The sequence below is a fragment of the Montipora foliosa genome, chromosome 6, assembly GCF_036669935.1.
Source record: "Montipora foliosa isolate CH-2021 chromosome 6, ASM3666993v2, whole genome shotgun sequence".
Taxonomy (NCBI): domain Eukaryota; kingdom Metazoa; phylum Cnidaria; class Anthozoa; order Scleractinia; family Acroporidae; genus Montipora; species Montipora foliosa.
In genome coordinates, this window is record NC_090874.1 from 48,895,163 (window position 1) to 48,907,662 (window position 12,500).

The 12,500-nt window shown below is 40.7% G+C and overlaps 1 protein-coding gene across 1 annotated transcript in view; it reads right to left on the reverse strand.

The window, feature by feature from the left end:
* LOC138007580 (probable cytosolic Fe-S cluster assembly factor v1g210509) overlaps positions 1-12,500 on the reverse strand; it is a 34,418-nt gene that overhangs the window by 5,188 nt on the left and 16,730 nt on the right. The window contains exons 10-18 of the mRNA XM_068854580.1: positions 11,500-11,554; positions 10,396-10,467; positions 9,772-9,893; positions 9,043-9,115; positions 6,491-6,542; positions 3,351-3,392; positions 2,549-2,623; positions 382-438; positions 202-271 (exon numbers count right to left, since the gene is read on the reverse strand). Coding sequence (XP_068710681.1) covers positions 202-271; positions 382-438; positions 2,549-2,623; positions 3,351-3,392; positions 6,491-6,542; positions 9,043-9,115; positions 9,772-9,893; positions 10,396-10,467; positions 11,500-11,554 — 618 coding nt within the window. The remainder of the gene's footprint in view (positions 1-201; positions 272-381; positions 439-2,548; positions 2,624-3,350; positions 3,393-6,490; positions 6,543-9,042; positions 9,116-9,771; positions 9,894-10,395; positions 10,468-11,499; positions 11,555-12,500) is intronic.

The window sequence follows — 12,500 nt, forward strand, 5'->3', positions numbered from 1 at the left end:
CCCTGGCTTCGCCAACGGACGGTTACCTTAAAAATACTTGTCCCGCAACGTTGTTAAGTGACCCGGGGCAAAGTGATGCCTGGATGACATTTTGTCGCTCGGTCAAAAAACAAATGAAACTGAACCCGTCAAAAGTTTATTGCGGATCACGACTGTCCTTAATGCAAGAAAACGGAAAATATAGAAGCAAGTAAATCTTACCTGATGGACAAGCCATTACTTCCACAAAATGATATGGAGATTTGCCCCGTTTTATTTTTTGCACAAGATTCTATGAATACAAAAATTATATGGTGAACTACAGAAGACTGCAAATGCGTTATCAGAGCTACAACGTTTTCCCTTTCTACAAAAACCACATTGCCATACAAATGAACAAACCTGGATGTTTCTAAATCCATAAGCCACAGCGAATTTCAGCACATCTTCTCCATCCACCTTGAATATAAGGGAAGAACGTGAGTTGAGAAGAAATGAGTCAAGGGTGAATTTGCAAAGAATCTGTACAAGTACTGTGGTACTTGGTGAGAAGTGAAGATAATACATTAGTAATTCGACATTAAGCCTTCAACAATCTCTCAGAAGATTGTGCTGGGTGCTGAATTGTAGGGGGGAGTGAAACGTTTCAGTTTGTTATCTGGTGGACCGATGAAGCTTTTTGCTCATGATAGTCAATGCGGAATTAACTCGTGAAAGAGACATCGCATGTCTCTCACTCATAAGTGGTTTGCTACATATCTCTGGAGACGCAGACAACAATGGCGAAATGTACAATTGCTAGATGACGAACAAAAGAAGTTAACGAGAGATCGATTCTTTGGGTCACCCAAAAACGATGACCGTGGGATGACATCACGTGCTGATTACATATAAGTGAGCGCGTAGGAATAGAGCCTCCTCTTTGGATAACGTCATCTTAACCACTTCACACGCCCAAATACACTTTGAAGTCTTATGCTTTTCGCTGTCATAGTCTGACTAGTTTTGGACTGTTTTCTTGTTGAATTGTCTAGTTAGAAGTCTCGCAAAAACGATAGCAAATGAGACTAAAAAGACTTCTACTTTCTAACTAACTATTGTTCAGATTAAGGCAACACTCTCTTCCCCACTGAGCTGCTCGGGATTTAAAATCTCGACCAAGGTGATATGTACAGTCATTTGCTATATTCTATGACTTGCTCCCTTGCATATTGTCCACACATGTAGTATTGATTCGTATTCAACTCCCTCACAATGCAACAACACGGTTTCGTTTGAGACTCAGTCATCTTCAACTTAGTGTTAAGGATACCACAAAGCATTTTTTCGTGATTAGTTCAACATACGACGCGTCTACTGTGCGGAAAGGCCTCTGATGAGTCCCTTGGTTGTCAGGCTAGCCACTAAAACACATCCGTCGAGGCGTATAATGTTAGTTGGGTTTTTAAGATCTACGACGACGACGTCAACGAAAATGTCACGTCAAAATATAACTTTACTTATTAAAAACTCAACTACGGATATCAGATTTAAAGCATTTCCATTGGCTCGCCGGACACAGGCTATCAGTACTTAGTATCACCCAACTAGTGGACTAATGCAAATCCTGCAATTTGATTGGCTACGTTACTAGAGGACTATTAGTAATAGACCTCGAGTAGCGAAAAGCGTGACGCATTCTTTCGTTTTATTGCCATATAAATATTTCTTCAAATTGCATTTGCTAACTTTATTATTGCCTTTTCTGTCCGACTAGTTGGGTGATACTAAAACAATTAGACCCTTCGCCCTCAAGGGCCACGGGTCAATAGCCCATTCGGCTTCGCCTCGTGGGCTATTGACCCGTAGCCCTTGCGGGCTACGGGTCTAATTGTTAATTATACCTGCTCTACCTAATATGGTCAAGGAACGTGTCAGCAATAAAGCGAGCTGAAAAACTTTTGCAGCTCTGAGAAAAAATGGCAGACAAAAGCCGTTTTGGACCGGAACTGACCGAGGCAAATAAATAAACTCAACATGGAAGAGTTGTTGACCCTGGAGTTTTTAATAAAACTATTATTCTACTCGGACTCGCTGGATATAAAATGATTATAACCAACTCGGCGCTACGCGCCTCGTTCATTATCTATCACTTCATATCCAGCGCCACCTCGTATAATAATTGTTAAATTATCTTAAATCTTTGGCGATTATTCCATCTCCTTCACGTTGTACAATGTGGGCGAAGTATCCGAAAAATAAATTGGTACGAGCAGTTTCAGAGTAGAGCTTGCGGTTCGCATTCGTACGTTTATGTTGTCGTTAAAACCTCAAATTTGGTGATTTCACGTTGTTGTTATGAGGAGTACCGAAAAAATACGGGATAAAGTGCGTGGCACAAGTGCAGCACGATTGTTTGTCCTCTTTATAACCAACTCAGATGATATTCTTGCCTTGTAGCGTTGTCGAGGCCGTAGCCGTAGCCATCGCCCTTTCTTAAACTCCCTAGTCACTCGTATTGGGATGGGTTAATACCTGAGACACTTCGTAGCGTAGAATTTGAATGAATAGATCAAATGACAGCACCTACTTGAAGTGTAACTTCCTTGAAGTCCTTGTTTCGCAGAGTCTTGTATGTTATTTCATCAACAGTCTTCCCAAAACACTACAAAATATAATAGACACATGCCTTGGGTTTTATTTATAACGCCCAGTGCAAAGGACGCAACCACTCCCAACACTGTTGGTTCTGCAGATATTGGATGGTGTTGGGAGTTGTGCTCAAACGGACGCAATAACTTCCCAACAATGTAAGGACGTGCAATGTATTATGAGAAGAATACGACCCATCGGCTGCCATCTTGTTTTCAGCATGTTAATGCGTTGCTATCTCCATGGAGACGATCTGTAATGCGCGTGCGTAGGCCCAACAATGTTGGAAGAGCTGTGCGAACGGAAGACCTTAGACAGCAATGACCAGAACCAGGTTGCTGACCAGCGGTTTTCCTTGAAACAATGGTTTGCTGAGGGTGCTCAGTCTCGCGGGCTCAGAAAACCTGGTTGTGGTCATTGCTATTTAAGGTTTTTCTGTGCAAACGGATCCAACATTGTTGCGGTACGCGTCCGTGATCACGGAACGAAAAGAAATGTTGGGAGTTGTTGGCTCAAAAGTTTGACCAGTTTCAAACTTCGTGCAACAACTTCGAACAACTACCAACAACACGAAAAGGGTTTGCAAATGGCGCAACATGTAACACCCAACAATGTTGGGAGTTGTTGGCCAACAATGTTGAGCCCGTTTGCAACAATGTTGGAACAATGTTGGCCGACAATGTTGCGTCCGTTTGCACGGGGCGACTGAATAAAAGATACACAAGTCTGAGACAACTTGCCTCTTTGGCTGCAAATGTAAAGACATGCTCCAGATAACCTCCCTGAAGTAATCAAAGCGACAGCACATGTTAGTTAAAAGTCAACTTCGTATCAAACAATTTCTTGAACGCGTAAATTTATCGTTCAGTCCCTTTTAACAGGAGTCAACCAGGAGGGGATCTTTGATTTACCTCATAGAGCAGTTTTCAGATGACTTTCGAAAGTAATTACGCGATTGCAGTTGCTACACGTAGTGATTGGTATAAAAATTTCGAGCCATTTTATCAACCAAAGAGAAGGAAAATCAATCGTGACTTAAACGCGCGATTTTTCCTGTGCTATGAGCAAGTTGCATGTTGGATTGAAAACCTCTTTATTTCACTAGGGTTGCACTTAAAAGCCAAAGGATAATATACATGTGGCCCGTGATCAGACCAGACCCACAACATAGGGTACTCCGCGCCCTCGGCTCTTTTCGAATAGTGTCAGGGGATCTTTAACGTCCTACAGATTTTATAAAGAGGAATTGTGAGACGGGGCCAACGGTTTTTGTTTCTTATTCGAGAAGACTTGAAAGTATAACCATTTTCGGATGTAATTACAAAGGCAGCACCTTCTTCTCATTTATTCAATTAAAGACCCTGAATGTTGGTCGAGTCAACGACCTCCCGCACAGTACGTATTTCGATGCACAGCCAACTGAGCCAACCGGTCAGCGGTAATATTTTTAAAATAAATTAATAATGATTTTGATTAATGGCAACGAATTTGAGAGGGGGATCAGGTCAAGGCTCATCTTGAAAGTTGTTGAAAATGAAGTTTGCTGGGACCTCACTTTCTCGTGACATTCTTTGCCTATATAGCTCTCTACCTTCAGACATGACATCCAAAGTAAACGTAGAGTTCTTTGAGAAACTAAATTCATTTTTCTACAACAGAACGTCCTGTATCTGAAACCAAAATGACCTTCGTACCTTCAAGTTCGAATGATCAAAGTGCCACAGTTCCAATACATTTCAATTTGTATGAGAAATTGCACGATCCCCAGAATAATTCGGAAGTGATAGGTATTAGAAACTCCATTCGAGTTTGCGCGACATTTTGCTTAATACACTCAACAAAATTTTCTTGCCTGATTCTCAAGGAAATATTTATGTAAATAAATGTAAACTGCATCAGTTTAAGAAACGTTGGATCACCAGTAGACAAGGTGAACAAATTCTTTAGAAATTTGCTCGTCGTAGCGAGGCTAGAATGGCTTCTTAGCATTAAAACAGAAGAATATTTTATTTGGTCGCCATTATGAAAGAGGTGTATATCAAAATGACGTTTGGTAATTGTTGTTTTGTATTTGCCACCTTCAGTCGCAGACGTGTGGTTGCCAGCGTAAATGGCAATGTAACATTTGAGGTTAATGATACTGTTCTCATCCGATCAGAGGAAAGCAATTACTATTTTGTTGTGTGCACGTAAATAAAAAATAATTAATAGGCTGGTGCTGAGAGCAAGGTTATTGAACCAACTAAGGTGACAATTTGTTTTTCCCACTGCTTGAACTAAAATATTGTTATTATAAATGGCAGCACAGTTACTATGATAACATAGCAGATCTCTTTAACGTAACCCATCCAGCACCCCCCCTACGTCCCCCCCCCCCTCCCCCCCTTCCAGCAGTGCAAGTCTCGTTCTGGACAGGACTGTTCTCCCAGGTTCGACTTTCGCTGCATTGATAAATAATACACCGGGAATCGAACCTGAAAAAACAGCCTGATAGCCTTTCACTCCGTAAGTCATTTCATATTCTGGTTCTAGTGGCTTTCATATAATTATTTAATATCTTCCACCAGAATTTCTACTATTTCTAAACATCACCCTTAGTGAACTTGTCAATAAATTTGTTTTGGATAAAGCAAAAGTGCTTATGCTGCCATAGCTAGCACCAAACCATCCAATGGACATTATCTTTCTTTCCACCTTTCTTGATTGGTATTTTATGAAGATCCACACAAAAAAAAACAAAACAAAGACTCACACTTGTACAAAATTAAAAATATTATTTTTACTTCTATAAACAACGATAAAAAACTCTAGTGAGGAAACCCAAACGCAGCTAAAAACCTATGATCATTGAAGTCCCTCAATCGTCAATCCCTAATGATACTGTTCTCATCCGATCAGAATAAAGTAATTTTGCTGAATGTACAACAAGTTAAATTTATAGATCAATTAATTAACCTAATACATAAATAAAACATAATTAATAGACCGGTGCGGAAAGCAAGATTAGTGAACCTACTGAAGGGACAATTTTTTTTCCCCACTGCCAGAACTAAAATATTAAATTATTGTTATCAATGACAGCACAGTTATTACGATAGCAGATGGATTGGTGAATTTTTGGCGTGTTAACAAACTCTACATCATCCTCGGAGACCCAGGGGCAGATCGCGGAGGCAACGGAAAGTCTAAACGGGTGAAAGAAAATGGCGACGAAGAAAAGCATAGTAAGGTGAGAAGAGCCCCTGGGGACACATTCTTACCAGACCAGTTTCAAACAGTCGGGGTAATTCTGAATTCTGATTGGTGCCAGAAATTCTTTGTGTTTTTCTGCCCAATCAGAGGTCAGCAGGCCGTGAAGTCGTTTCGTGTCTTCTTACACGGAAATCACTTGATCGCCATACTCGGCTGGTTCGTTCGGCAAGGGTTTGCTCCAGGGTTAGAAATGTCGCAATCACAGAACAAAATGTACAGGGAATCGTTCGGGATATCGGCGGAGAAATACGCTGGACCTTTCGCAGGAATCGTTACAAAAGCGTATTTCCAAGTGTGCGAGATTTGTTTAAAGATATCCTCCCCGATGTACCTAAAATAGCAGTGATGAATTTTGATCTAACAATTATTTTTATTTTGCCCCCTTTTCCTGGTCGAGGTATTTTCCTAGCTCTCCGAGGATGCCCCGACATCCACTCAAAAACTATGACCCCTTTAACCCGTTAACTCCTAAAATTAAGATTTGATAGGTTTACTCTAACATCAGACGATGCCAGGGTAGGGTTAGCGTTATGCCCCTCCCTTGTCAATACAAGAAATGGCGAATTTATCTTTGCGTGTCACACAAGCATACTCAAGAAGAGAAATAACAGTGGATAGCAACCCATACCGAGCCTCCCCCAGAATGATTAACCAGTTCATCTCCATGCACACTTGAAAATCTGAGAAAAAAAAAAACGACACCAGAGTCATAAACAAACAAATTACTCAACAAAAAGCTCTTGCAAGTGGACAATTTTGTGTTAACTGCTGCCAAAAAGAAAATGATTAATTAACAGCCTGTTGGGATGCGTTTTACCCTTTAAATCCCAGATTTTACTCTGTCTAACGCCAGATGACCATATCACATCAATGGGGCCGCTTCAGATATGTCCGCTTCAGGGACAAATGGGTTAATGATAATGTATTTTCAAGTTTATAAATTTTGAGAAAATTTGCACACGGACATTATTAGTTTAGGTATAGTTAAACTTAGACCTAATGCAACCAGCGGTTGTTTACCTTTGGCAGTACGTGATGTTTGGGCTGCCCTCTGGGGATCTTGCTGGTCATTGCTTCACTTACTTACTTATTCCTCTTCGTTCCAAGTGGAACATAGGTCCTCAACTAGAGCGCGCCACCTAACCCTATTTTGTGCAGTACCCTTTGTCTCATTCCACGTGAGATGTTTCCTCTCACCCAACTCTGCCATTCTCGTACGTCGCCAGGTGTGCCGGGGTCTCCCTCTCTTTCGCTCCCCCTGTGGGTTCCACCCCAGTGCCCTCTTGACTACATGTCCATCTGGTCTCCTCAACGTGTGGCCGGCCGATCCATCCCCAAGCTCTTTGTCTTATCTCTTGCTCTATCCGTCGCTGCCCTATTTGTCTCAAAAGCTCCTTGTTGCTGATCGCAAGATGTTCCTCGAGCTCTTATTGATGAACACCTGCCACTTCTGCTCCAGTCCCTCAATCAGCCTCCAAGTTTCAGAACCATACAAGAGCACCGCCTTCACATTTGACCCAAAGACTCTCAGCTCGGTCTTGGTTGTTAGTGCTGAGGATCGCCATATTGGTCTCAGCATCGCAAATGCCTGTCTTGCCTTTCTAATTCGTGCCTGAATGTCCTCGTCAGTGCCTCCCTTCTTACTTACAATGCTCCCAAGGTAAGTGAACTCATCCACTTCCTCAATCCGCCCCCCTGAAACCGACACACCATCGCCGCGTTTGGTACCAATGAATACGCATCAACTTTGTCTTGGTGACATTGATCTTCAGGCCTAACTTCGCACCTTGTTCCTCCAAGGCCCGTCCCTTATCCCTCATATCCTGCATTCTGCGCGACAGTAGGGCCAGATCATCGGCAAAGACAAGGTATTCTAAGGATGTCGTAAAGGTCCACTGAATACCTCTCTTCCTGTCAAAGGCTGTCCTCGTCACCCAATCCAGGGCGACCAGAAACAACAGGGGAGATATCAAGCAGCCTTGTCTTAGCCCAGTCCTCATATTCAGTGGTTGGGTCCTCTGGCCATTGTGTACCACCTGCGCGGAAAAACCTTCATAGAGAGCTCTGATGATGGTGACCACCTTGTCAGGCATCCCATAGTGCCGCAACAACCTCCACAAAACCTCTCTGTTGATACTATAAAGTTGATATACAAGGAGGACTGCCACTCGATGCTCTGCTCCACAATAATCCACAGTGTTGCTATTTGATCCGTACAGCTTTGACCAGCTCGGAAGCCCGCCTGTTCCTCTCTCAATTTTTCATCCAGCGCGATCTTGATACGCTCCAGGAGCACTCTGCAAAACACCTTGCTTGCCATGCTCAGCAACATGATGCCACGCCAGTTTTTACAGTAGCTCAGATCACCTCTCTTGGGCAGCTTGATTAGCAGACCTTTCTTCCACTCCTCTGGCATCTTCTTCTCACTCCATATCCTGTTGCAGAGGTCCAAAAGAACCTCCTCTGACGTGTTCCCTCCCACCTTAATTGCCTCTGATGGTATATTGTCACAACCTGCAGCCTTCCCTTTTTTAACTTCTTTATAGAATTCTTGATTTCGATAAGTGTGATGCGACCTGTCCTGATGTTAAGCTCGTCATTTGGCTCCACCTCTGGCGGGTTGAGCGGCTATTCGTGGTTGAGCACTGTTTGAAAGTGCTCCCTCCACCGGTGCATCTCCTCTTCTGCTGACCTGAGCAACACACCTACCTCGTTTCTCACTGGCTTCCGTGTATTCTGGAACCTCCCACTTAGCTCTCTAGTGATCTCGCTTCACATGTGCTGCTTATTAGTTGATCCTGCCACATCAGTGAAGAAAAAAAACTTTTTTTTTCTGCCCTCGCTAAAAAAATCTTTGCAGTTTCTTGTGCCCTTGCCTCCCCCTCTTGGTAAGTGTGACAGAGAACGGAGAGTAAGGGGAAGGACCACATATACCTCCTCCCTGCATGTTGTATTTAGCACCTACTGTAGCTAATCTTTAATGCAGCTGTTCGTGAGATCATCTATCTGTGGTAACTTTAATAATCTTGTGCAAATAATGCAAAATAAAACAATGACTTATGAATTCGTGCATGGGGTCCCAAAATAATGACTTTTAAAAAGAAATTTCTGAAAAGTGAAGTTACGACATTTGTCCTAAGCATAATAATTATTGAATAATTATTGAACCATAGAACTTACAGTTTATCCAATTCTGCATTTTCAAGCTCGTTGAAATTAACACCTTTTTCCTCAAACATTTTTTCTAGTTCAACTATGGACGAGAACACAAGAGCAATGAGTTTTTAGTTACAAAGATGAAATAGTCTATATTCCTTTCTTCATCAAGTTCATATCAAATTACTTTGCATTTAAACCTCTCATCACATCATGCATGAGGTGTAACATTTTTGGCTGAGTTAGTACTGTAACTACACTCTCTAAATTATCTGAATGCGTTTAAGGACGGTGCCTACTATTGTTATTGCACAAACGTTTTGCGCATCTCGAGATGCTCGGGTTTGCTATCGGTGATGCTTACCAATACAGAGATATTTTTGTGTGGTTTAAAACTATCTGGAGAAAGTAGGTCTTAGTAGGTACTCTTGGTATCCAAAAAGGGAAATTGGGGGTAACCATGCATTTTTGAGAGATAATTAACCTTCAAATTGAGAAAGAACGCCACACATTGCTTTGTATTTTAAAGCTTTTTACAAATAATGTTCATCTATTATCTTTAAAAACTGCGTGGTTAACCCCAATGTTCTTTTTGGATTTCAATAACACTTTTTAAGATCTACATTTCCTGCATAATAATAAACCGGGCCAAAAATACCTTTGAATTAGTAGGCACCGTCCTTAAGCACTTTTGTAAATGCCCTGACTTTATTTATTCTTGAGTTCAGGTTTTCTTTCACTGCTTTACTGTACCTGTAGAAATAACACAATCCACATCTCTGGTTCTATAAATATCATCATAAAAATCCTCTCTGGAAGCTTCAAGCTTTTTATCATAACAAGGCATAATCGTTACATGGTATATTTCGTCAGGTCTGTGAAGAAATACAAAGTCAATCTTTACCTTTCGTTTAGGTGAGAAAATGAGAAACAATCTATTGAAATGCTTCATATTTAACTAACCATTATGATGCCAAAATACATTAAACACTAGTTTTGACGTCAATTGAGTACATATCAATAAATTAATGATAACGTAACTTATTCATACTAAGCAACAAGATAAAAGTCTAAAATCTTAGCACATTAAATTTAAATTTGCTTAGTTGAAACAGTGGTTTCCACAGGTACATCGTAAATTTTCATATCTGAAGCTTTCGAAACTTTGTACACATTTAATACCCAATGCCGTTATTTATCTCTAAAATGCCAATTTTGATGATTTTCAGTCCGTTTGCTTTTCACCTTACCAGTGAAATGAGAGATTATCAATTAGAGAAGATTCAGTAATTACCACAAAATTTATTACGTCGTTGTTGGTTTTTTCCACAAATTGAATGACAAGAGATAGTAATAAAAAACAAAAAACAGAAATACCTTTTAGCTAGTGATGTAGCCAAACAGTTCTTAACTAACGAACCCATAATTTGTTGGGGTGATTTTGTGGTGCTAAGGCGAAATAACAAAGAGTATTATCGTTAGTACAATCAAGACACACTAAGCACTATGTAAATAGACCATTTCCAATATTTCACTTTAGCCAGTTATTCAAGCAGAGTCTACACTTTATTAAAAGCCTAATTATCATGATAAAAATTCACCCCTGGACTTCCACTAAAGTGGAGGGATAAGATAACTTGGAAATATCTATTAGAGTGTAACTTTAAGTGCTATCTACGTTATGTAGCCTGCGTCGTAGACACACTAAACCGCCAGTATAGGACTATATCTAGGTTTTTTACCTAGGGTTCGAGTTACGTGTACATGTCTGGCTGCACACAGGCTAACATAACCATGTCATATCTGAGCATGAGCCCTAGGGCACTTTCCACTCAACCCGAAGTGCCAGTCAAAAATTTTGGTAATCTCATGCAATGAATTGGAACAGCTCAAAACCAAAAGGTATTGCCCCAAAATGTAAACAGCAATGAATTATTGTGCCCAAGGAAAATTGAACCAATGTGACCGGATTTTCTGGTTCTTCCAGAATTCCAGACCATTTTGCCAGGTATACCGGTACCCAAAATCCAGAAAATATTTTTCTAGAATACATTTCTGTTCAAGTCGATTCCTTGCCCAGTTTTTTCAAAAATTTTGGTCCAATAAAAAGTCAGTAGACTTTCAAGAAGGCAGAAATTTGCATGCAACTGCGTTTTAAATGTCTTGGGCATTTCCCTGGGGACTTGTAGAACCAATAGAAGAGCTGCCACGGGAGCACGGAGTTATTCCATTACCTAATTTTTGCGAAGGCTTTCACGAGAATGAGAATAGAAGCTGCTTTGCTATTCATCAGCGTCACAAATTCTTGCAGATTTTGTGGTTCATGTGTTGAAATTCAAGCACGCTTCCAACAGACCTGTTCATTTTCATGATTTATGCACATGCTACGGGCCTATTGCCACCACGGACTTAAACTCTTACAACCCGGTGTTGTAGTGTGTAAGTGTACTACCACAAACAGTAATAATGATTAGTCCATACCTAATGTAAGGTAATATGTAGCTTCCATGGGTTTTTTCAGCATAACATACCCATCCTAGAAAGGCAACAAATAAACCACACCTAGAAAGTTGTTGTTATAGACAGCTCTATAATGTCAACCACAATAAAATAGCAAACATTTCCATTTCAGGATCTTAAATGTAAACCTTCCATCATTTCCCCCCTCCCCTCCCTCCTGACAACTGACCAGCTCCCAGGTGGATTGATTCTCCAGTAGGCAGTGCAAGTCTCGTTGTGGACAGGACTGTTTTTCAATATTTGATTTCCGCTGCATTGATAATTAATACATCGGGAATTAAACCTTAAGAAACAGCCTGATAGCCTTTCACTCCGTAAGTCATTTCATATTCTGGTTCTAGAGGCTTTTATAGAATTATTTTATATCTTCCAACAGAATTTCCACCATTTCTTAAAATTATGTAACATATTCATCACCCTTGGAGAACTTGTCAATTAAATTTGTTTTGTATATGCAAAAGTACTTATGTTGCCATCGTTAGTATCGAAACCATCCAATGGACATTCATCTTTTCTTCATCTTGCTTGATTGGTATTTTATGAATATCCATAACATATAGATTTAGCCAAGCCTAAAATAGGAACTCCTGTGTTATTTATTCTTACACCAAGTTGAGCCTGGCTTGCGCCTGTGATCCAATCGAAACCTAGTGTGTGGTCAGCCGTCAACTAAAAGAAAACCAGCTGACCTCAATGAGCTCTGACCTTAAGCCCACTATATGGTCACATGATACTGGTCACATTGGCATATGCGGAGGGGTGGATGTCAGTGTCCAAAAACAATTTTTCTCGCAAAAAAACAAGACATAAGATTCCCACTTGTACAAAAATAGTATTTTCACTTCTGTAAACAACGGTAAAGAACTCTAGTGAGGAAACCCAAATACAGCTAAAAGCCTATGAGCATTGAAGTCCCTCAATAGTTACTTGGGGTAAAAGACCGGCTGTCAGAGGACTGTCGC